The sequence below is a fragment of the Grampus griseus genome (assembly GCF_964374135.1).
Source record: "Grampus griseus genome assembly, chromosome: 3".
Classification (NCBI taxonomy): domain Eukaryota; kingdom Metazoa; phylum Chordata; class Mammalia; order Artiodactyla; family Delphinidae; genus Grampus; species Grampus griseus.
Genome location: NC_139019.1, coordinates 297,115 through 323,074, shown reverse-complemented (window position 1 = coordinate 323,074; position 25,960 = coordinate 297,115). Strand labels below are relative to the sequence as shown.

At 53.2% G+C, this 25,960-nt stretch overlaps 1 protein-coding gene across 4 annotated transcripts; it reads right to left on the bottom strand.

Annotated features, from left to right (window-relative positions):
- Positions 1-1,660: 1,660 nt before the first annotated feature.
- EXOC3 (exocyst complex component 3) lies at positions 1,661-24,964 on the bottom strand. Of its 4 annotated transcripts, none has more exons than XM_082651882.1 (13): positions 24,925-24,964; positions 23,571-23,761; positions 20,880-21,099; positions 12,763-13,444; positions 10,918-11,035; positions 10,186-10,311; positions 8,819-8,919; positions 8,019-8,072; positions 6,896-7,006; positions 6,636-6,786; positions 5,401-5,523; positions 3,126-3,415; positions 1,661-2,632 (listed from the first exon to the last, which is right to left on the bottom strand). In XM_082651882.1, the coding sequence occupies exons 2-13, from the start codon at positions 23,712-23,714 to the stop codon at positions 2,461-2,463; spliced, it is 2,292 nt and encodes a 763-aa protein (XP_082508008.1). In that variant the 5' UTR covers positions 23,715-23,761; positions 24,925-24,964; the 3' UTR covers positions 1,661-2,460. The 4 variants fall into 4 exon arrangements, with proteins under 4 accessions (XP_082508008.1, XP_082508009.1, XP_082508010.1 ...); XM_082651883.1 differs by lacking the exon at positions 24,925-24,964 and adding an exon at positions 24,756-24,896; XM_082651884.1 differs by lacking the exon at positions 24,925-24,964 and adding an exon at positions 24,401-24,431.
- Between the last annotated feature and the right edge of the window lie 996 nt (positions 24,965-25,960).

The window sequence follows — 25,960 nt, the reverse complement described above, 5'->3', positions numbered from 1 at the left end:
TAAGAAGCGTCTTCGGCAGGCAGACTGTATTCTGGCCCTGAAATTAACGCGTACGCGCGTACGTGTGTGCCCGCATGCGCGTTAGGCTCAGGGGTAGTGCACAGGCTGTGGCACGGCCTGGGCCCCGGGAGCCAGTCCCTCCTCAGCAGAGCCTGGACATGCACCACTCTCTGGCTTCTGCGGCAGGGGCAGCCCACCCGGCCAGAGTGGGAGGACCAAGCACCTGTCCCAGGCGTGGGCCTGGGGCTGGAAAGAGGTGGGTGGGGACAGCGGGGTCCAGAGCCTGGGGGGCAAGGAGGCGGCTCTGCAGGCTTGAGAGGAGGCTGGTGGGGGAGGCAGCCAAGTGGGCAGACCCCCGTCCCCCAGGTGGAGCCGCCCGGGGCTGTGGGTCATCTCCTGCAGGTCATCCTTGGGGCCTCCCTGCCAGAGACAGCCTTTAATAGTTAGAATTTTTAATTTTACTATAAAAAGAAAACAGCAAGTCCAAGTGCAGTCCACAGACACTGTTTCCAAGAGGAGCCTACCCAGTAAATTTACAGCCCTTTCCATGTTGGTGGAAAGCACAGACTCCAGCAAGGAGGGGGCTCTTTCCTGCGGCTCCCCTCGCTCCCTGGGATAAGAAAGTATCACAAAGCAGGTGGCTTCAAACACCACTTACTGCAGGGAATCGGCATCAGGTGAGGGCAGGGCCGCGCCACCTCGGGCCGCTTCAGCCTCTGGTGCTCCTAGGCGGGTAGCAGCTTCACGACAACCCCGTCTCCACGTGGCGTCGCCTCATCGGGACAGCCACGTCTGCTTAGGTGCCCCACCTCCACTCTTCCCACGTTGGCTGCCCACGCAGGAGAGTACACGAGGCAGCTGGAAGCCCCGTGTTGTCCCCCAGCCCCAACTGACTTCCTCGGGAAAGGAAGAAACCCCTGCTTCCGGGCTCCGTCGTGGGGTGTCCTTGTTACGGCAGCGTGGACTGTACGTGGGCAGGTGCAGGGGGACAGCACGCCAGGCAGTGCGACAGACACACAGGGTCAGGCGCCCCTCTCCCCTGCTTTTTGGAAACCCGCTGAGTAAAACTGAGAGTTGGAAACTTCCCGACTTGAAAGACGCTTTTCGACTGAACGGCAGTGTATAGGGAGAACCGCCCCAAGACTCGGTGAGTCTGCCACGGCCTGACAAGGTGAAGCTGCCTTCCGGCGTGGGCCGCAGGCTGTCCGTCCTGGTGCACCCACTTCCCCCGCCGGGCACGTGGCAGCCTGATCAAGAGGCAGGCACTGGCCTTCGGTGTGGGTGCCTGCTAGCCTTTCGCCCAGTGACCTGGAGGTGACCCTCCCCTAGGTGCCGGTGTGGACGCCACCGCCCACCCACCGGGACGTGGCCCTCACCACACCTCCCAGCACATCCTGGCCCCGCTGGAACATGGTGGCGTCTGGCATTCAGCTTGGGGCCCACCATCGCACAGGTGTCCCCAGCGACCGAGGGCCCTGCCTGCCCTGTGGTGACCACTGTGTAATCAGGGCAAGGACAGCACAGGGCACTTGGGTCTGCTGTTGGGAAGAGCCACCCCGGGATTTATTCCAGAAGTAACTCAGAGTGAAAATTCTCTCAGCCAGTGGAAAAATAAATGTAATCTGCATTATCGTAAGGGGCAATGACTAACGATTGTTAACACTCGACTTTATTAATTCAAAAACTGTGTACTGAGCACCGCTACCTACTAGACACTAAGTCTCGTCACACAGGGAACTGATTAACGTGTGTATTAACAGACAACACACTGGCAAGAAGCCTCGAGGAAGGTCACGTCTCTTCTGAGCAACACTTGTAAGAACACCCTCATGTCTCCATTTAGGTTTTGATCCTTCAAGAAAAAAGTCCCACCTGTGAATTTTTCACCCCTCGTGAGGAGGAAATAAGAGCACAGCATCCACTCTTCCGTCCTGAAAGCCTGTGAGGAAGGAACTGGGACCCTCAGAGCAGCCCAGCACCGCACACGCCACGTCCTGCACGGGAGGAGGAACGGGGCGAACGCTGGAGCCATCCCCGTGGTTCCCTCGGAGCTCGGCTGCCGAGAAACCTGTCCAGCAGGGCGGCGGCGAGGGTAGGGACCACACGGGGCTCACCGTTTACTCAGGGTGCGACTCTGCAATTCACTTGGTGGAAAAGTAAGATGGATTTGCAGGCGGTGGGGATTCACGCGCCACACCCACCCGGTGGCAGGCGTGACCCCACGGGAGGGAGGAGGGAGGGAGGGAGGGAGGGAGCAGTGCGCCCACCAGACCCCAGCGGGCTGGCTCATCACCAGGAAGAGACCCTCACAGCGGGAAGCCCTCACGTCCCATCGGAAGTCCAGACTCGACTGAGCAGCAGTTTCAGAAGTGTGTACACAGCACAGAGGCGAGGGGGAGCTCTCCCGAGACAAGGCCGTCCCCAGACACGCAGCTGACGCCTGGTGGGGGGCCCCGCCGGCTACTTGAGGAGCTTGGCCACGTTCAGGCTAGGAACCGCGATATCCTTGAAGATGGGCACGTAGTCTGGACTCGCCTGGGCCGGGCCCTGCTCCAGCGTCTCGATGATGGTCTGCTTCATGTCCCGGCTGGCGTCCCCCCGCACGGCCAGCAGCGCGCCGATGTGCTCGTCCCTGGGGGGGGGGGAGGGGGCGTCAGGGTGCAGCCGCGGCCACTCAGCCTCCAAAGCCGACTCAAGCCCCCCTGACCCCCGACCGGGCGGCAGGGTTCCTGGAGGTTCACAAAGGCTGGCGGGGAGCCAGCGCCGGGGAGCCGCTCCCCTCGCTTCCTTCCCCCACACGCAGGAGGGGCCCGGCTCCGTTCCCTGGTTCCACCTACACGCGGCACAGGATCAGCCTCCAGAAACCAGTCTGCTCGGCCACCCTCCCATCGGCGCCCGAGCACCAACTGTGGCCTGGTGACGCCCGGGAACCGGGAACCGGGACCCGCGGTGGGGCTGGCGGGCACCGCTGTCATCTCTGAAACCCACTCTGCCCGCATCGCCGTCCGCACGGCATCTGGGGTCCTCACTGGAGCCCGGACCTGCCACACTCACCCGGGAGGCTCCCACCTAATGCCCGGGACCCTCCCTCTCCCCAGCGACCTCAGGAATGTCCCTGCCGCTACCTGATGTCTGGGTATTTGCTGACCAGAGTCGAGACCTCCAGGTAGAGCAGAGAAGGGTCCGTGAGCTTAATGACTTCGGCAACGGCGACGATGGTGTCACAGTGCCCGTCCATCTCCTCACCAAACCCGGCAGCCAGCTTGTGGAAGAGGAAGCGCAGCTGCTCGGCCTCCCGCGCCATGCGCTCGGCGCCCTCCTTGCGCTCCTCGGCGTTCCGGAACGAGATGCGCTTCTGCAGGACGGCCCGCAGGTACTCCTGCACCACGCGCCGGTGCGCCTCGGCGATCATCCGCTACGGGGCACACGGAGAACGGGGTCAGCTGGCACGCGGCCCCAAGGCGAGTCCAGGCCCATGGTGCACGGGCCAGCGCGCTCCTTCCCGTTTCTCATCGATACAAATTTTAGAGTCAACAAAGTAAGCACACCTGAGTCTTTATTACAAATTCTATCTTAGAAAACTGTAGCAGGTTCACCGTGTGTCACGTCTGGGACACGGGCAGACGCACCAGCCGCACGGCAGCAGCCGGAAGTCGGTACTGCCTGGACACCTCGGATGCTCACGTCCATTCTAGAGAGCCCACAGAATAAAGTACGCCGCGGGGACGCCTGCCTGCAGCCCCGCCAGACACGTCGTTCTGGGCGCGGACCCACTGCAGAGCAGCTTCCCGTCGGGGGCGAAGGGGCAGGTGCCAGGGCGGCACCCGCTTTACTGAGACCCGTCTGGTGACTCACGGGCCCCCCCTGGGGGATCCGGGTCTATTTTCCTCGCCCTGCCCATCCTGCACGCGTCTCTCAGCTTCTCAGCCCAGGAGTGTGGGGTGTGGGTTCAGTGGGAGGGCTGGGGACCCTGGGCCAGGCCCTGCTCTGCCCCTCACAGGCTGAAGGGCTCCACACACACCACACCTCGTGCACAGAGGCTAGTCAACGACCAGTCTCTGGGGGTGGTGTGACGAGCTTCTGGGAAAAGAGGAGCCCCAAGTCCACACGTTTGGGGAAGTTTTGGAGAAGGCCGTGGTTTTCTCCGGAGCCCACCCACAGGTAGACGGACACCTGGCCGTCACCCACGAACACGCGAGCACGACTCTGCTGACACAAGGCGCAGCCTCAGAGTCCCAAGAACAGACACCAGAAGCTCCGTGTACCAGGGAGGCCGGGCAGTGAGGGGGACCCCAAGGGCCCCAAACAAGACAAAGCGAGACGACACCCGGTAGCTGCAGGGACTCAGGCGGAGGCCAGGCTCTTGGCAGAGCAAGTGAGACCGCGGGCTCCCGGCCGCTCCAGGAGGCGAGCCATCTGGACCAGGAGTGGCTGAGACACAAGCCCCAAGGACTTCACACACCCGGTTAGATCAAAGGACAGATGCTGAGAAACATAAAAGGTGGAACCAAAAACTACAAAAACCAAGAAATTCAAAATTGAACAGAGCTGGTCCCACCGACCTCTAACCACCAGAGGCTCCTGACAGCTGTGAAGCGACCAACCAGGTGGATTTAAAACACCTGGGTCTCCCTGCAAGCATCACTTTTAATGGCAGGGTTAGGAGAATTTAAGCTTACGAATGAGACAAAGATGCCCCCGTGCTGGGGGGTCCCAGCCAGGGCAGCGAGACAAGGAGAAGACACGAAGGTACAAGAACCAGAAATGAAATGACACAGTGACGCTGCTCACAAATGAGACAAGCGTCTACAGGGATGCCCAGAGGACCTGGAGACACGTCCTGAAGTGTCCGCACCCAAGCTCTGTGTGTCAAACCACTCACACTTCCATAAACCACAAACAGAAAGGCTGATTTTAAAGCAAAACCCACCCAAGGCCCTGAGAATTCCCCCGCAGAAAGCTGCCTGAGCCCCAGACGGGAACAGGGGCATTTCACGGGGCCTGGAGGGGACCCCAACGGCCGGGGACCCTGGAGTCTCCTGTGGGCCCTGTGCTGAGAGCCGCCCGCTGGCCCCCAAGCGTGGACGTGAAGGGGGAACTGCGGTTCCTGCCCAGCCTCTCATCAGAGCCATGGCCACAGCCCCACCCGCCCTTTGAGGGGTCCCTGCTGAGGAAGTCCCCACTACCCATGGGGTTCTGGGTCTGCGGCCGTGTCAGCGTGGCCTTGGACAGCAAGGTGCGTGCCCCATCACCCCCACCTCTGCCACCTTCAGACGGCAACGTCTCCGACCTGCCTGGGTTCACAAAACCACCCGTGAACTTCCACCCAAGAACTGACGACACCAAATTCTACATAAGATGCCAGGGGACTCAGGCCACATGTGTGCCCCACACTCTTACCTTTCTATATGGCTTTTTAATTTTGGCAAAATCATTAAAATAGTCTTCCACGGTGACACAGATGATGTCTACAGCATTTGATCCTAACAGCCACTTCTTCGTCATCAGCTCATTGAGATGTTGCTGAAAGCACAGACCACAGAAAACACCCTCATGACGGCCTGTCATCGGGAGAGGCACTTGGAGCCTCCTTCCTACGCCCGCCTGATGTTCAGCGATGCTCACGCAGAAACTCTGCAAATGTGTACTTTAACTGTAAAGACTTGTATGAGACGCAAGGGCGGTATCTGTGCGGACACGTCTTCCCTTATTGACTACACCTATTTGTTGTGTGGATGGATGCTCTGTAATTTGTGTACCCAATTCTGATGAACACTTAAAATGTCTCATTTTGCAATTATAAAGAATGCTGCAGTGAATCTGTATATTTTTGCAGGTGAAATTCCTAAAACTAAAAGTTATTAGTCAGAAAGTATGCAAACTACAACCTTGACGACTGTCGCCCTCCAAAACTCGTGCCAACTGCCCTCCCATAACTGTGCCGATTCACGGTTCTACACGGAACACAGGAGTCTCATGCCCTCGACATCACGTGGTAGCAATGTTCTTAATCCCTACCGTCCTGGTAAGCAACAAAAATATTCAGTTTTAATTTGCTTTTCTTTGAAGAGCAGTTAAGACTGGGCACTCTGTTTCCTACTTAGGACACATGACTCCTTGTTCTGGGAAACGGTTATTCATGTCCCTTGTCTATTTCTCTATTATGCTGTCTTTTTAAGTACACTTTGTTTTCTAAACCATTTCTGAGGAAGTTACAGCTGTCATGAAATGATACCACCCATCACCCCAGGAGCTCCTTCCCTGCAGGACCCAAGATGACCATGATTCTACTTGCTGAATGCACTCTGGTTTCTGCCGGTTCTATACGATGCTGAGCCATTTTCATACCTTCTGAAGTAAACTTACTTGCTCAACACGCACCACGCCTTGGCTGTGACCTGAATGCACTTTGTTTATGGCTGTGCTCTGTGCCTTTGCTCAAAGCCGAGCCCGGCTGTGTGACGGGCGTGCAGCCCAGCTCGTGCCCTCAAGCAACAATCTGCTGATGGCCATAACCAGTCTCCTCTCCAATACCAGCTTCTACCCTGTGACCTGCTGAGTGCTCTGGTCTCTAACGCTTCCTGCAAGGGGCTCTCCTTGACGCCACACCAGGGGAGCCGGCCCGCGGCGCCCACCTCCAGGTCCAGGAAGACCTCCTCAAGCAGGCTGCTGCAGCCCTCCTCAGCGATGGCGTCCAGAAGCCCATCCATGCTCGGCTGGCTCAGAGACACGCCTTCGTCCGCGTCATGCTGCAGATACTTTCTTTTCAAACTGACTATGGATTCTCTGCGAGGAGACAGAGGAGGAGACAGAGGGCCGGTGAGGCCGCCGAGCACCCCCGCCCCGCGGCCGCAGCCGAGCGCCCCCGCCCCGCGGCCGCAGGGCCCCCGCTCACCTGAGGGTCCAGCAGTTGTTGATGAGCGCGATCATGTACTGCACGTAGCAGTGCGGGTGCTGCCGCTTCCGCAGGTGCTCCTCCTTGTACAGCTGCGCCTCCTCTTTGTACCTGGGGGACACACGGCCACGTCAGAGCAGCCTCGCAGCACGGCGCCAACGCGCAGCCTAACAATCACTTTCTGCATCGCTAGCATCTGGCCAGACGAGTCTTCAAAAATAAAGGATTCTAGAGGGGGTGACCTATGCTGATAGAAGTTGATCATCTAAAAAAGATGATTAAAAATTAATTTCGTTATTAGGCTTTGAAATATGGCTCAGTGTTCTGATTTTACAGATATTCTGAAACATTTGTAATTGGGAGAGTATTATTTCGTCTGACGTATGATTCAGCTAGAAACTCATACAGTAGTGTCTGGGACACAATCAAATGTCAGATAAAATGTCCTTTTCTGAGACTTGCCCTGAAAAAATCAAACTACAAATAAATTAGGCTCTTTAAGATGCCAAGAAAGCAACTGAGACGGCTACATACTTCATTTTTGAATTTATCATGGAGATTCTCAAACATACACGGGAGTACAAGAAAAGCACAACACGCCGTATAAACTTGTACGCGTTTTCAATAGATGTGAAGGAAGGAGCAAACTGAAAACTGGCGATTAAAGGGAAGTAATCAAGCATTCATCCCACCCTTCTGTCCAAAGCATGACTCAGGCAACCACACCGCTGAGGCTGCCGAGGAAAACACCTGCTTTACGGAACAATACCCACGGGGTGACTAACTCAGGCCATGACCCATGGGTGACAGCTGACGGGGATCCTAAGCAGAGGCCCGGCTGTCGGCACCCGAGCCGCAGGAGCAGGCTATGGGCAAACAGTAAGGAAACACGGAGGAGCCCCACGGCCTTCAGAGCCAACCTGTGGTTCGTGGGCAGACGGCAGCTTGAGGCCAGGCTGGAGGACACTGGACAGGAGGGTCTGTGCATCTCCACAAGCCAGCGGCTCAGAGCGGGAGGGGCTGCCCTCCGGCACCACAGAGTGCAGGCCTTCTGCCGACCCGGTCTGAACACACAGCTATAAACAGGTGGGTCTGAGACCAGCGGGAAAACCCAAACACAAACCTGGTGTCAGGCGGCCCCACGGAACGCTCCTGACAGATCGGTGGGTTGACGGCACTGCAGTTAGGGTAGGGAATGCAGGGGATGAAACGCCGGGATTTGCTGTAAAGCACAGCTGATCCCTGAACAACGTGGGTTTGAAGTGTGCAGGTTCACTTACACGTGAACCTTTTCAGCCAACACGCACCGCAGCACTGCACGAGCCGAGGCTGGCTGACCTGGGGGTGCGCGACCACGGCAGGAGCGCCGACTGCAAGCTTACGCGTGGATTTTCAGCCGCACCGGGGGCTGTCCCCTCCAGCCCCCACGTTGTTCAAGGGTCAAGTGTACTTCAGCAGAGCGAGGGGGAGGAGAGCCAGATGCGGCAAGGGGGGCTTTACAGGCAGCTTTTGATCTGGATGGTGGGCTAAGCAGGTTTCTAGGCCATTCTTCCTACCTCCGTATACATTTGAAAATCTTCTTTGTGTACAACTTGGTGGGGGGGGCATCCCTGTGGAGGGCACCCCGGGGAATTGGGACAACAGGAAGGCTGACTGAAGGAGGTCCCCAGCTCCAAGCCTGCAGTAGCACCAGCCCACTGCTGAGAACCCCACACCATCACACCCGGGACCCCGGGGGAATGCAACCCATTCAAAAGGCAGATAACGAGAAAGGGCTTGAGTTCTGACTAAGGGAAAAAGGTGACTACAGTGAATCCAGGCTTGAATTCTTTTTTAATACTAGCCAGGTTGGGATCAACACAGTTTTCCTCTCCATTAAAAAAAAAAAACCTACTAAATTAGCACACTGGCAAGAATACATACCTACTTAAGAAAGAATTCATTTGCTGAAGACACAAAACGAGTACCTTTGTTTTCAAATCTTCACTTATCTGAGCAGCGACTTGAAGGTTCTGTTCAAACATCTAAAAATTGGAGAACTTATGAATTCTGATAGAAACTCACGAGGGTGCAGACTTCCCATTATATAAACCCCCCACCTGTTAACTGGTAGTCAGGACAGTCCAAATTCAGAGGAAAAATGACGCCAGGTGAAAAATAACAAAGTTACTTAAACAAACACACAAAACTTTCTTACCAGGTAAAAAAAAAAACCCAGGGAATCATTTCCTAATTCCCTGCAAACAGGCTGGTCTCCACAAGGGGGACACGTATGTTCTCATGGGGAGACAGGGAAACGAGGGGTCCGGGGAGGGCGGGTGTGGCTGGGGTCACACGGGTACCAGGGGCTGGGCTGTGGTTTGCGATGTGGGTTTCTTAAGAAGCGCTAGGAGGACACACGCTGGAGCTGGGGGGCCGGACGCGGGAAGGTGGAGAAGCACCAGAAGGCAGAGCTCACCCCACGTGGTCACCGGACGTCAGCTTCCAAAATAAAGGAAAGGTGAAGCCCAACACGTCACGGACTAGTGGGGTCACCCAGAGCCTGGCTAGAGCCCCAGCTCCGTGTCAGCAGCAGCAGGGTCCTCTAACGCGCTCGGCCCTCCTACCACCGGCAATGTTTCTCAAAGGAAGGGGACTGGACGGGCCAGACAGAGAGCAGGCTACCTGTAAGAACGCACGATGACGCTAAAACCCTAAGACTCCTCCCAAAGTACGTCACATTAGACTCGATCGTGTAGCATTGACGAAGACAAACCTTGGCCATTACATCAGGAAATAAGCAAATTCCAATTTGAGCCTCAGACACACCTAACACATAATTAGCTTTTGGTTTGAGATCAAAAACCATTAGGAGGGCTTCCCTGGTGGCACAGTGGTTGAGAGTCCGCCTGCCAATGCAGGGGACACGGGTTCGAGCCCTGGTCCGGGAAGATCCCACGTACTGTGGAGCAACTGGGCCCGTGAGCCACAACTACTGAGCCTGTGTGTCTGGAGCCTGTGCTCCTCAACAGGAGAGGCCACGATAGTGAGAGGCCCACGCACCGCGATGAAGAGCGGCCCCCGCTCGCCGCAACTAGAGAAAGCCCTCGCACAGAAACGAAGACCCAACACAGCCAAAGATAAAAAAAAAAAAAAAAAAAAAACCATTAGGAGAACAAAAAACATTAGGTTTTGCGGCCGCGGGTGAAGCTACTTGGCAAGTCTGAGCCTCGGCTGCGCAGCTTCAGAGAGAAGCAGGTTCTCTCCGCCGGCAGCAACTGCGTGCGTCTGGGAAGCCCGAGGCCCGGTACCTGGAAGACGATGGCGGGCAGTGTCGTCTGGTAGTAGCCGTCCTGGTCGGCCTCAGGTTCAGTCTCTTTCACCCAGTCCTTCCTGTCTGTTTCCAGGGCTTTCCGCAGCCAGGCAATGATGTTTGACTAAGCAGGAGGAAAGAACAGAACCAGGCTTGGAGTCAACAGGCCGCTCTTCAGTGGAGCAGCTGCAGAAGCCAACACCACCCCCTGGGGATCCCAGGCCCCACACAAGGGAACAATCCACCTCCACGCGTGGGACCCCGCCAGCCTCCCTCAGCTTAACCTTCTGGACGACGGTCATGCTGGAGGACAGGCCAGGTCAGTCAGGACAGGGAAGCACGAGACCTACGTGCCTCTGGCAGGCCATTCACGGAGACCAGACCCCACGACGGCTACCCCAGCCGCCCCTGCGTCCCAGCACGGCCTTGGCGCCTCTGTCAGAGGCTGCCTGGTGTCAGGCTCCCCACGTCCCAGGAGCAGACCTGACCACCTCATCGCACCCTCGGACCCCCGAGGGCACTGGGCGGTACCCCACCCCCACCCCCGCCGCCTGCCGCCCTCCCACTCCCAGGCTCAGCGCTGTGAGGCAGGCAGGCGCCACGGCACATCCAGGACGCCTCCAGACCCGACTTCTCAGAAAGAGCCGCGCGTCCTCTGGAAGCCCGACGGCCAGATGGGTCCTGGCTGCAGCCCGACTCGGCCCATGTGGGCCCACATCCCTCCACTCACCGTCAGAGTCGACATGTAGGTGTCGAGCAGCTCGGCGACCACGTCTGGAGAAAGCAGGGGCTCCAGGACCCCGACGTCCACGTCCGGGGCCAGCTCTGCGTTCCCCATCATCTCTGCACTGCGGGCACAGGCGGGAAGGGAAACAGGAAGCCCTCAGGTGGGTGGTGCAGTTCCCCGTCCCAGGGGCCTGCAGGGCAAGGTTTGCTGGCTCCACCCACGGTGCCCTGAGGAAGACCAGGGCCTGGCAGGTAGGAGGTCCCATGAGTTGGAGAACAGACAAGCACTGAATTTAGAAACGTAGGGCACAGGCGCTAATGCCGCTGGTCCAGCAGGACGAGGACCAGAGCGGAGAACACCTGACGCCCGCAACCAAACGCGACTCAGCAAGTGAAGTGTCAGCACTTCCAGCCTATGGGGCTGAAGAAGGGAGGGATGTGAACCAAGCTTCAGAAAACAGTTTTCATAAAAAACAGATAAAAGCCAGGTATGCGGCTGGGTTCCTAAATGTCCGAGGCTGATTGCTCGGATGACCCCTAAGTATGGATTCAGAATGACAATCCTGAGTACTAACAGCTTGTCCTCCACTCCTAAGACATCCAAGGTCTTCCTGAGTGAAAAAGCACTTCATGAGATTCTGCAAATACTAAGAGACCATCTACAACTTAGATTATTTCTGCCCCAAGAACCTTAACTCCGCATGAAAATGTTTCTAGCGTGAAAGCGGTCCAACTTTTCCCATAAGAAACTCCAATACGAAAGGATGTGGTGACCAACAAGAAGCCGTCAAGAACTGCCAAGGACAGAAAAATGCTTACAACGTGGCGAGTGGAAAACAAAATCAAGGCCTAGAACCACGCAGGTCACACAAATGTGCACCCCGAGGTCTGGCGGCCGGAGCACGGTGAGGGCCCCGACCCCAGTTCAAGTCGCGCCCCCCCCGCAAGGGCCATGTGACCCTGGGCGTGTTCCTCCCTGTGCCTCAAAACGAAGATGATGGTGAGAGGTCTTCCTCGAGGGTGGCCTGACGACAGGATCACGCGACGGCAGTGGAGGGCGGCACACAGGAGGCGCCGAGGCCCAGGCCCAGCACGGGGAAGCAGAGACAGCGCCAGCCACAATGAATACGATGTTTTCTTTCCCTTTATACGTTTCCGTGTTGAAATGTACATATTCTCTACCACAAGCAGCTACCAAAAAACAAACAAACACAGACCCCAAAATCCCCAAACCTTACTGCAAAAACGAGAGGTTTCATTAATTCTACACACTAGCACAAGACAGGCTAGAATAAGACGTGCCTTCCTCTCGCTAGCGAACCCTAAGAGTTTCAGAATGCCCCACCACTGGCTTGTTTTTCAAACCCTACCTCAGAGTAACGCCCGCGCAAAGGGGCTCACAGCCCTTTCAGGAAGCGACAGAGCGTCAAGGCTGAAGTGCCGAAGGGCAGCCGACAAGGAACCAGACTCGGGGGGGCGGAAGCCGGCAGGGGCAAGCTGCCGTCTCCTCAGCAGCACGAGACTCGGGGCCTCCTGGGTCCACGTGTCCTCACCTGTCCAACAGGTGACACCACCTGCTCTCAGTGTCACCGCGAGAAGGTGGGTCAGGAGTGCAGGAAACGCAAGGCCGAACTGCTCACTACGGACGGACCGGCCAGGGCACAGGCTCCACCCAAATGCAAGAGCGTGCACACGACCAGGGGCCCGACCTCGGGTCACAGGTGGACCAAAAGGGGACGCGTCAGCCGGAAGGCAACGCCCTGAGCAAGAGGACTCGGCGGCCGTTTAGAACGGCTAGTACGCTTCGCCCCCAGGAAACAGGGAACGCCAGGTACACAGGTGGAGTTACCTGGTGTAAGTGTTTAGGACCCAGGTCAGCAGGCTCACGATCTCGTTTGCTTCCAGGTCCTCTGCTGCGAGCTCCTGCATCCGCGTGCTTAGAGCCTGGTGGTACACGTTCAGGAGGCTCCTGAAAATCTGGTAGCGAGGAGGAAAGCACTGCACCATCAGGCTCCGGGCGACGAGGAGGTCGTCCAGGACACACTTCCTTATGATCTCCAGGTGGCGCACGAGCCACATCCTGTCAGACTCCCTGGTGTCCGCCTGCGTGCCCTCGATCCTCGTGGTCACGGTTCTGTCCAGGACGGCGAACATCTTCTCCTTCCAGTTCTTGGGCCTTCCAGGAGGAACGAAGCCAGTTTGCTTCTTTCGGTCAAGTATGCGCCTGTCAATCTTTTCTTCCCTTTCGATGATCCTGACCACGGAGACCAGCAAGGTGGGGTCGCGGCGCACGGTGACCAGGGACCGCTGCAGCACCATCCACAGCTGCTTGGCCAGCTCGTCGGACAGCGCCTGCGTGCTCCCGAAGTAGCTGTGGATGAGGCTCATGTCACGCGCGTTCCCGCTGTCCATGCGGTACTGCTCGTACATCAGCCCGTCGCGGGAGCACTCCAGGTCCATCAGCTTCCGGTGGGCCTGCAGCAGCGCCCCTTGCTCTATGAGGTCCTGGGTCTCCCTCACGATCTCGGGCACTGCGGGAAAGGCACAAGATGGTACCGTGAAAAACCACACGAAGGGCCATACAGGACTCTGGGCAGATGGGGACAAGGGTGACCAGCAACCTGTCTCCCACCTGGACAGCTGCTGCACTGACAGACTCCATCCGAGTACCTGTTTCGGAACTCTGGAGTCTACTGAAGGCATACAACTTCCAGGGAAAGGTGTGAAAGTAAGGTGTGGTTAATATTGGTGCATTTCAGCTCTCAGCACCAGTAGAAAAGTAGAAACTGACTGCAAATGACCAGGAGAGGCGCAGGCTCAGAAAGACCTGAGAAGACCTTGAGTTTACATGTCAGCCTGACCCTCTGCACAGACACAGCCTACGACAATCAAAACAACAAAAACAATAAACAGAATCAGCATACCCTGGCAAAGAGGAAAACCTGATTTCCAGAGTCACATGTTATTAGATTCGAACGTCCAACGTTCGACAACAACATCACAAGGCATACGAAGATACAGGAGAGAACGGAGATTCAAGGAAAAAATAAACCAACAGAAATCATCCCCGAGAAGGACAGACAGATGCTGGCCTAGACAAGCCTCTGAAGCAAACTCTTCAACACGCTCAAAGCACTAAAAGAAAACGCGCAGCAAAGTATACGAACTGGATGGGAAATGTACTTCAAATTTTCAAAGCAGATTTGATCAAGCAGAAGAAGGCAACGGCAAACCTGAAGACAGGAAGGAGGTCATCAAGCGTGAGGATAAGAGGAAAACAACTAGAGGAGCGAACAGAGCCTAAGGGGTCTGTGCGGTGCACACTGTGGGAGACCCGGAGGAAGAAAGAAAGGCGGGCAGAGCGACTGCGGGCGCGCTGCGCTTTACCGCGCTTCGCTTTACCGCGCTTCACAGACGCTGCACGTTTTACAAACCGAAGGTCTGTGGCAACCCTGCATCAAGCAAGTCGATCAGCACCATCTTTCCAACATCACTGCTCACTTCGTGTCTCTGTGTCACATTCTAGTTATTCTTTCAATATTTCAAACTTTTCACTGTGATTGTGAGTGTTACGGTGATCCGTGATCAGTCACCTTTGATGTTACTACTGCAATTGTTTGGGGGCACCGAGACTCGTGCCCGTATAACATGGCAAACGTAACTGACAAATGTGGTGTGTGTTCTCACTGCTCCCCGTGCTCTCGCCCTCTCCTCAGGCCTCCCTATTCCGAGACACAGGAATACTGAAATTGGGCCGATTAATAACCCTACAATGGCTTCTAAGTGGTCAAGTGAAAGGAAGAGTCGCACATCTCTCACTTTAAATCAAAAGCTAGAAATGATTAAGCTGAGTGAGGAAGGCCTGTCGAAAGCCGAGATAAGCTGAAAGCTGGGCCTCTTGTGCCAAACGGTTAGCCAAGCTCTGAAGGCAAAGGACAGTTCTGGAAGGAAATTAAAAGTGGTACTTCAGTGAACACACGAATGGTAGGAAAGCAATACAGCCTTATTGCTGATATGGAGAAAGTTTTAGTGACTGGACAGATCAAACCAGCCACAACATTCCCTTAATCAAAGCCTAATCCAGAGCAAGTCCCATTTCTCTGAAGGCTGAGACAGGTGAGGAAACTAGAGATCTAAAGTCAGAAGCCAGCAGAGTCTGGCTCATGAGGTTGAAGGAAAGAAGCCGTCTCGATAACACAGAAGCCCAAGGTGAAGCTGCAAGTGCCGGTGTAGGAGCTGCAGCAAGTTCTCCAGAAGATCCAGCTGCCATAACTCATGAAGGTGGCTGCACGAAACGACAGGTTTTCAATGCAGACAAAACAGCCTTCTATTGAAAGAAGGTACCATCTAGGACTTTCACAGCTAGAGAGAAGTCAGCGCCTGGCTTCAAAGCTTCAGAGGACAGGCTGACTCTCTTGTTAGGGGCTAATGCAGGTGGTGCCCCTAAGGTGAAACCAATCTTCATTTATCATTCCAAAAATCCTGGGACCCTTAGGAATTATATTAAATCTATTCCACCTGTGCTCTATAAATGAACAGCAAAGGCTGGATGACAGCACATGTCTTTACAACATCATCTGCTGAATATTTTAAGCCCACTGTTGAGACCTACTGCTAAGAAAAAAAAGATGTCTTTCAAAACATTACTGCTCATTGATAATGCACGTGGCCACTCGAGCTCTGACAGAGGTGTGCAACAACATCCTTGTTGTTTTCACGTCTGCTAACAAAACATCTACTCTGCAGCCCACGGATAGAGGAATAACATCGACTTGCAAATCTTATTATTTCAGAAATACATTTCGAAAGGCTACAGCTGCCATAGATAGTGATTCCTCTCATAGATCAGGGCAGAGTCAATTGAAGACCTGGAAAGGATTTACCGTTCTGGAGGCCACTAAGAACACTCATGATTCATGAGAAGAGGTCCAAATACCAACATTAACAGGAGTTTGGAAGAAGCTGATTCCGACCCTCGTGGATGACTTTGAGGGGTTCACGACTTCAGTGGAGGAAGTAATGGCAGATGTGGTGGAAACAGCAAGAGAACCAGAATTAGAAGTGGAGCCTGAAGATGTGACTGAACTGCTGTGATCTCACGATAAAACTTCAACACATACAGAGTTGCTTCTTACGGATGAACAAAGAAAGTTCTTAAGATAGAAACTACTCCTGAAGTTTAAAGATGCTGTGAAAATTGTTGAAATAACGAAGGATTTAGAATATTACATAAACTTAGTTGACAAAGCAGCAGCAGGGTTTAAGAGGATTGACTCCAATTTTAGAAGAAGTTCTCCTGTGGTAAAATGCTATCAAACAACATTGCTGCTACAGAGAAATCATTCCTGAAAGGAAGAGTCAGTCAACACAGCCAGCGTCACTGCTGTCTTATTTAAGAAACGGCCGCAGCCACTCCAGCCTTCAGCAACCACTGCCCCGATCAGTCAGCAGCCACCAACGCTAAGGCAAGACCCTCCACCAGCAAGAAGATTAGCACTCACTGAAGGTCTGGATGACAGTCAGCATTTCTCAGCAATAAAGTATTTTTTATTTTAGGTATGTACATTGTTTTTTAGACATACTCGTATCGCACACTTAATAAACTACAACACAATGTAAACATAACTTATATTCAGTGGGAAACCAAAAAATTCGCATGACTCGCTTTGCTGAGATAATTTGCTTAACTGAGGTAGTCTAAAAACGAACCTGCATTATCTCCAAGGTGTGCCTGTATTTTAAATAATGGTCAAAGACTTACTAAATTTGATGAAAGACATAAATATAAACATTCAAGAACTCAACAAACTCCAAACAGAAAAAACTCAAAGAGACCCAACACCAAGACACATTGTAATCAAACCACAGAAAGCCAAACACAGAGAGAGAAATCTTGAAAGCTGCAAGGGAGAAGCAGCTGATCACATACAAGGGATCCTCAGTGGAGTATCAGCAGATTTCTCTTCAGAGACTTTGAAGGACAAAAAGCAGCCTGCTGGTAACATTCAAAGTGCTAAAAGGAAAAAAACCTGTAACTCAAGAATCCTATATCTGGTAAAACTGTCCCCCAAAAGTGAAGGAGAAATTAAGACATTCCCAAACAATAGCTGAAGGAGTTTGTGACCACTGGACCTACGCTGTGAGAAATGCTAAAGAAGTTCTGCAGGTGAAATGACACCAGACAGCAACTTGAAGCTGTGGGAAGAAATGAAGGTCTCAGTAAAGGTAAATACGTGGGCAACTGTAAAGCCAGTATTATTGTAACTTTGCTTTGTAACTCTTTTTGTTTTACATAATTCAAGAGACTAATACATTTAGAGAAAAAAAAAATTAGTCCAAAGCTAGTACTAATAGAAAGCTAGAATAGCTGTAACTCTGGTTTATAATTCCACATTTTACTTTCTACATAATTTGAAAGACGAACGCATTTTTTTAAAATAGCAACTAGTCTATGTTTTTGGACACACAATACATAAAGGTGTAGTTTTGTGGCATCAATAACTGAAAGGACATGGGAAGTGTTGTATAGGAGCAGAGTTTCTGTATGTTATGGAAGTTACGCTGGTATAAATTCAAATTAGTGTTATAACTTTAGGATGGTAAATGTAATCCCCATGGGAACAAAAAACGACAATAGCTATAGAATATACAAAAAAAAAGGATTGAGAAAGGAATTAAAACACTTTACTACAAAAAAAAATCAACTAAACAAAAGACTATAATGCAGAAAATGACAAAATAAGGGCATACAGAAAACAGTTGGGAAATGACAGACTTAAGTCCCTCCTTACCAGTAATTACTTCAAATGTAAGTGGATTAAACTCTCCAATCAAAAGACAGAGACTGGCAGAATGGATAAAAACACATGATCCAACTTTACGCTGCCTACAAAAGACTCACTTGAGATCCAAAGACACAAATAGATTGAAAGTGAAAGGATGGGAAAAGTTATTCCATGCAAACAGTAACCAAAAGAGAGCGGGGGTGGCCGTACTAACATCAGACAAAACAGATTCAAAGTCAAAAAAGGTTGTAAGAAACAAAGAAGGAATTTTATATTAATAAGACGTTCAATCCAGTAAGAATATACAAGTATAAACATTTACACACCTAATGACCATCAAAATATACGAAACAAAAATTGACAGAACTGGAAAAACAAACCATTCTACAATGATGGCTGGAGACTTCAATATGCCGCTCACAATAATGAACACGACCAGACGCAAGATCAGTAGGGAAATGGGACTTGAACCTCACGACAAACTAACTAGATCTAACAGACGTATACAGAACACTTCACCCGACCCAACAGCACACACAGTCAGTCCTCTTAAAGTGCACATGGGACATTTTCTAGGGCAGACCATACCCTTAGGCATGAATTAAATTAAATCATTAGGAATGAATTCATTTAAACCATGAATTAAATCTCAATAGATTTTAAAAGATAAATGTCATACAAAATATCTTCTCTGACTATAAATGGATAAAGTTAAATATCTGTGATTGACAAAAAATTCACAAATTTGTGGAAATTAAGCAGCACACTCTTAATCAATGGGCCAAAGAAGAAATTACAAGGGAAATTAGAAAATACTTAGAGACAAATGAAAATGAAAACACAACATACCAGAACTTACAGTGCTAAGGGCGAAGTACAGCTATAAACACTTCAGTTAAAAGAGAACGATTTCACGTCAACAACCTAGCTTTACAACTTAAGGAACTAGAAAAAGAATCAACTAAACCCTCAACTACAATGGAAAAGAATATGAAAAAGAATATACCTACATATATGTGTATAACTAAACCACTTTGCTGTATACCAGAAACTAATACAACATAAGTCAACTATACTAATTTTTCTTAAAAAAGTTCTTAGAAAAAAAAAAAAGCTAAACCCAAAGCTACCAAAAGGAAGGCAATAATCAAGATTAGAGCAGGGATAAACAGAGAATCGAAAAACACAACAGAAAATCAACAAAACCAAACGCAGTTCTTTCAAAAGATTAACGATTGACAAATCTTACCTAGATGAACTAAGAAAATAAGAAGACTCAAAAACTAAAATCAGAAATAAAAGTGAGGACATTACTACCAATTCTACAGAAATAAAAGGGATTATAAGAGTACTATGAACAACTGTACACCAGCAAACTGGATAACCCAGATGAAGTGCAGATTCCTAGAAACACAAAACCTAAACCACAAAGAAACAGAAAATCTAAACAGACCTATAAACTAGTAAGGGACTTGGGGGAGGGGGCATGGGGAACTATTATTTAACGGCTGCAGATTTTTTTTCTTTCAGTTTTACTGAGATAGAATTGACACTGCACTATATAATAAAGTTTCAATTTGCAAGGTGAAGAGTTCTAGAGATGGATAGTGATGGCTTCACAACGATACGAAAGCACTTCATACTACAGAACTGTGCAATTGAAAATGGTCAAGATGGTAAATCTTATATTATGCATATTTTATAATTTGTAAAAGTGTGGAGAAAAAAACAGGCTGTGTGCACAACACTACTGAATTACAGGCAATGAGAAAAGTCTGAAGGGAGCCAAATAAGCACAACATCTTCCCAATAAAAACATACTCCTAACGAAAACCACATCTACATCACAGCCTCATTGTTCATCAAAGGAAGAAAATTATTTTCAACCTCTGTGGATGGAAAGGTAGCTTTTTGGTCATTTGGCATTAGCGTCCAAGACTGGAAGAAGATGTCAGTCAACAGGAAATTGTAAGAGGGAAATTAACTAAGAAGGCTGGTTGAATGTCATGAAGGAGATTGTGGCAGGTAGACTGGACCAATTCCAGGTCGTCCACAGTCACCAAGAGGAGCTGCTTCCAGAGCGCCCACCACAGTCGGCAGTGCTGTGTCATTCATGGGGGGGACGGAGAAGGGCCCCGGGAAGCTGAGCATGCACAGAGGGGCGGGGTCAAGTACTCAATAATGCTGCCCTCAGACATGCTGCGGTTCATACGTGGTGGGCTGGTGGGCGGAGGGGAAGAACTGCACCAGGTTCCACTCCGGGGTGGAGCAGAGTTCGGAAGGAAGTGCAGAAAGAACTCGCTGAGACCAGACACCAGATAAAGGCAGGGAAGGGGTCGGACCATCCCAAGGCTTCGGGCTGGGATGATGACCCTGACAGCGGCGAGGGGACGAGGGGACGAGGGGACGAGGGGACGAGGGGACGAGGGGACGAGGGGACGAGGGGACGGGGGGACGGGGGGACGGGGGGACGGGGGGACGGGGGGATGGGGAACGAGGGGACGGGGCGAGGGACTAGCTCCAGGGGGTGGAGCACAAGCGAGGAGGCTGTGCTGAACACAGCAGGGCACCCTGTGCTGGTGACGGCTGACGCTGAGCCCACTGTTCCTCCCGCCAGTGAGGTACTGGGACAGGCTTCTGAAAGGGCCCCTCCCGCGCCCCCGCCTTCCCCACCAGCCCCAAGGACTCCCACAGGCCCAGCTCCCATGGGGACTGAGACTCCAGGGTGTGCCCTATCCGCCCCCTGCCCTGCCCCCAGCCTGCGACCCGTGCACACCCTTCCTGTCTGGGAACTGCGCCCTCTCGTCCCGTTCGCAGCGCTGCTCCGCCCGCAGACCACGAGCCTGACCGCGAGCCGTCCCGCGGGCGGCGCATCTTCATCCTCCAGCACCTGGCCGAGCCCCGCTGAGCCACACTGCAGCGGAGGGAACCATGCTCACGCAGCGCTTGCTCAGTTACCCGTTTCTGTGCCTGTCCTGACCATTTCAGAACCACAAACGTTCTACCAGCCTTTATTTGCTCAACTGACCATCTGCCTGTGTTCAAAATATGAACCCAACTGTGCAGGCAGAAATCACCCCTCTGAGCAGGGCGACGACAGCTGCAACTGCCCTGCGGCACCCACAGGGCAAGGAAACGCACACGTGAGTCGTGGGAGAGAGTGCGGCCGTGGCCCGGCTACCTGAGAAGATGTTCTTGAGGTTCTCCACGGCGGCCGCGAGCTGGCTGTGCCGCACGACGGCGTCCTTCACAGCCTTGAGGCTCTCGACGGTGTTGATGCTCTGCCTCCAGTCCTTGCTGACGTCGGCCAGGGACCGCTGGATGTCCTTGACGTCGCTCAGCGCGCTGTGGAGCTGGCTGAGGCCCGTGCGCACCCCGTCCAACTGCGACTGGATCGCGGCCTAGGGAAGACACTGGGTGGGTGAGCAGAGCTGGGACGGCCCCGAGCAGACCTTCCCCAGGAGGCTCAGAGTGTAGAAAAGAGGCGTTTCAGTAGTAGAGAACAGTCAATGCCCACAGACAAGACAACAAAACGCAACAAGGATTCCACTGATTCATAAGGTAGCTTTTCCTTTTTCCCATTGCTTCTTAGAACAAAACGTTTTTAAAGCTCTGCTGAGAAAACCTCACAACACCCATCATCCAGCCCCTTGACCTGAGAACGCCAGACTCCCCCGTGGGAATACCCCGAGTCCCGGGCCGCCCCTTAAGTGCGGCCCTTAGAAGGACTCCACACCACCTCTCAGGCACCCCTCAGCCTCCTCACAGGCCTTCACTAGACGGAGAAACCGTCAGGACTCGCTCATCAGCTTGCGCGGAGAGGGTTTTCCTGCCACTCGGCCAGAACCAGACTCCGCTCCGGGACGGCCGGCCCCACGACGCAGAGCTGGTGCCCCTGAGATTCAGACTCACTCTGAGAGCCCGTGGCAATGCCACCCAGTGAGCCGTACAGTCAGAATGGAGAGGGCGTGAAGGAGCAGCAGGTGGATGGGAAAAGGAAGGGAAAGGCCAGGGAGCACAACGGTGCCCAGGAATACCTTTCACCCACGAAACACTAAGTAGCGTTTAGAAATAGTTAATGATTTCAACAAAACACAACAACTGTTAGCTAATCCCACAAGTTCCTAGAACAGATTAAAATTCTAAATAAGGGCTTCCCCGGTGGCGCAGTGGTTAAGAATCCGCCTGCCAATGCAGGGGATAGGGGTTCGAGCCCTGTTCCGGCAAGATCCCACATGCCGCGGAGCAGCTAAGCCCGGGTGCCACAACTGCTGAGCCTGCGCTCTGGAGCCCAAGAGCCACAACTACTGAAGCCCCTGTGCCTAGAGCCCATGCTCCACAATAAGAGAAGCCACTGCCATGAGAAGCCCACGCACTGCAAGGAAGAGGAGACCCCACTCGCCGCAACTAGAGAAAGCCCGCGTGCAGCAATGAAGACCCAACACAGCCAAAAATAAACTTAAAATAAACTTAAAATAAATAAAATAGGCCTTCCCTGGTGGCGCAGTGGTTGAGAGTCCGCCTGCCAATGCAGGGGACATGGGTTTGTGCCCTGGTCCGGGAGGGTCCCACGCGCCGCAGAGTGGCTGGGCCCATGGGCCATGGCCGCTGGGCCTGCGCGTCCGGAGCCTGTGCTCCACAACGGGAGAGGCCGCAGCAGTGAGAGGCCCGCATACCGCAAAAAATAAATAAATAAATAAATAAATAAATAAATAAATAAATAAATAAATAAAATAAAATTCTGAATAAAAACGTAGCAGGTCTACACTATTTTTTTTCCTTTGTTTTTTTTTTTTGGCTGCGCTGGGTCTTCGTTGCTCCACGTGGGCTTTCTTCTAGTTGTGGCGAGCAGGGGCTACTCTTCGTTGCAGTGCGTGGGCTTCTCACTGCGGTGTCTTCTCTTGTGGAGCACAGGCTCTAGGCACACGGGCTTCAGTAGTTGTGGCTCGCAGCTCTAGAGCGCAGGTTCAGTAGTTGTGGCGCACGGGCTTAGCTGCTCTGCAGCACGTGGGATCTTCCCGGACCAGGTATCGAACCCGTGTCCCCTGCGTTGACAGGCAGATTCTTAACTACTGTGCCACCAGGGAAGCCCTAAACCATTTTTTAAATTGACATGAAACTGTTTCAAATTAGTCCAGCAGGTCTTTGGCTGCTTCACTGGTGCAAGTGAATGAGCCTCATCCTGTCTCAACAAACCTGCACTTACCTGGCCGCTAATGTTTTCGACTGGAGAGGTGACCTCACTGCCCTGTCAGCATGAGAAGTAACCTTCCTAAAATGCGCTCTCGAGTCCTCAAGACCGCTGTGCTGCCAGTCAACTACAGCAGGCCACGGTCTCAACGTTTTTACAACTACACCAAGTGTGCGTAATTTTAATAAAACCTCCTCTCTCCGCGTGAATTAAGTTGAAAGCCAATCCAAATCATACAAGATCGATTTTCTTTCTTGCCTCAGTCTCCCACACTCTAATAAACGTGCCGAGCTCTCCTCCTTCCTGCCCCAGGGCCAGCCTACTACAGCACGTGCCAGAACGAGCCAAACAAAATGCTCTCTGGATACGCTCTGCAGAAGAGCTTTTAACGAAGAGAAGCTGTCATTCTTCTAGCGTTCTTTAAAAAGTTAAATGGACATTTCTGGGTGCTCAAAAAGGTTGTTCCTTTGGTGTTTTCAACATTCCCCCTGTCTTGTCTGTCAATCTACTGATTGGCAGGATACTGTTGGAAGGAACGTGCTAAGTCAAGGTACGTTCAAGGCTGCCCCCTTCCACATCATCACAAAGTCCAGTTGTTAAGCAGGAACCAGAAACTTGAGATAAAAGCCTGTGTCCCACCTGGGAGTGAAGCAGGTGCCCATGGCCACTCAGGCCTCATACCTTCAATCTGGCCTCCACAGAGGCCTTCTTCCGGGCCTCTCTTCGGCGATACTGCTCCACTTTGTCCAGCTGGTCCGGGCGCTGAAGCATCCCAGCAACCCTCTGGACCGCTGTCGCAACAGCCTCCCGGTCCGTCTCCTTCATGGCTACAAAGCTGGCAGAATCTCTGCGCCTGTCATGCTAGAGGCATCCTGTGTCCATAGGCAGAGAGGGAACAGGAGGGGGAAAATGTGTTAGGGAGGTAGAAAAGTCAGCAACAAAACTTAGCCCCCTCCACCAACAGTGCTGTTCACAGCGGGGCTCTAATGAGAGCATTCGAGATCATTAACCCAGTAAACCTGAAAGAAAGTTGAACTAGGATTATGAACTGCTCGATAAGCAATACAAACCTTCAGAACACAGTTTTACCTTTAAGCGGACCAGAGGCGATTACAGGTATAAGATATTGACATACAGACAATGCCTCTATGGGGGCCCCAGACTACTCATCGTATCAGATGTCAGTCTCCAGGGCACTTCTCTGCCCCAGATAGGGCCAATTTCTCATTTCCAGAGCCCTCACACCACCCCTTTACACACCAGGGGACAGGGGTGGGGGCCACGCCGGGACACCTCGTGCACACGTGGAGGCACAGGGACAGCACGCACCTTACCCTCCCTAGCTGAGGTTCCAGCACCCGTCCTACCATTTCCCTCAAAAATCACTGTCTGCAGTATCCCAAATTCCGTTTCCTACTGCTTAACAGCCCTAGTCAACAAAGGTGAGAGGGCAGAAGGCACTCTGCTCAGGTGCAGTGCACGGGGCACAGGTGCTTGGACACCAAGCACACCTGCCTTCAGCGCCAGCTCCACCAACATCCCAGCCACGGAACTAGGGACACCTGGTGAGCGTCTGGCAGCGGAGGACTGACTTCAGCTATTGGCCGCCCGTCTCCACGCGTGTTTTCTGTGCAAAATTCTCAAAGACATTTCTCACCCCTCCTCACACGCTTTCAGAGCACCACCCAAGTCCGCGCAGGCCCCCGAGGGCCCTGGACACGAGTGCCTTTCGTGCACGCCCACGGAGCGGGGCTGCGGCGCCATCCCTCCTCGCCGCCTTTCCTGATCACAGGCCCGCGCACAGGGCCGGACACCCGGGGCGGCCGCGCGTCTCCCCGCCCGCCACCCGCGCGCGCAGCTCTGCACCTGCTTCCTCCCTCCTCGCGCGGCGCGTCGTCGGCCCCTTCGCGGACGAGAGCCCGCCCCCAGGACCCCACTGCCACCCGCACCGCCTCCCGGCCGCGCCCGCGCCAGCCGGAGCCCGGGGAAGGGACAGCGGGTGGCGACCGCGACCACCGCCCGGAGACCGCCCTACCGCAGCTGCCTCACTGTGCGTGGCGCCGCCGCCGCCGCCGCCGCCCGGAAGTGAGCGGCCGGCAGGCACTTCCGCTTCCGGCCTCGCGACTGGAAGGGTGGGGTCTGGGCGGTCCCGACGCTGCGTGCCCGGCGCGCGGGGTGAGTGACCTGGCGAGCTGGCTGCCGACGGGCGCCGCCCAGATTGGTGGAGACCGCGCGACCAGGAGGGAGCAGAGCGGGGATGCGGCGCGGCGCGGCGCGGGAGGGCGCGAGCGCACACACACCGCACGCACGTAAACACATACCACAGGCACACGCCACAGACACGCACGTGTAGACACACCAAACATTTGCACACCACACCCAAAGACACGCACCACCCGTATAGACACAGCACACACAGCAGACACGCCGCAGACACATACCACATATAGACATGCCACACACATACGCACCCGCCACGCACACACGCCATAAACGTACACACACACACCACACCCACGTGAGCACACACAGGCACACGGGGGCAGGAAGGTGGAGCTGTGTGAGCCCCCAGTTGCTGTGGCCACGTACCCCAGAAATTACCAGTCAGCTGATTAACGGATCACGTTCCAAGGGCCAGGACTTAAGCACCGTACTGACTCTGATGGCTGATCCCTCTATTATGTCATCTGCACCTAGTAATTTATGAAAATATAGCACCAAGCTGAGAAATGAAGAATGTAAACAAAAGTTAAAATTATGTTTCAAATTCTAACTATAAAGGCAGTTTGATCATCCTCAGTGCAAGTGTGGACCAGGGAAAACAAACGACAAAACCCGAAAAAGCCATGCTTCCCAGGTACTGGGATCCCTGGGTCAGGAAAGGCCCCCCAAGAACACATAGCTAGGGGCCTGCGCTTCACTTGGGTTTGGTGTCCTCCTCATCCTAGAAGCTCTCACTGAAACTCACTGCTCAGCAGAAGCAAACCAGGAGCGTTTTTAGAGAGGCCCTCCAACCTTGGCAGGAGTAAAGAAGGGAGCCAGGTGGTTTGCTTCTAAAGCGTCCTGAGAGA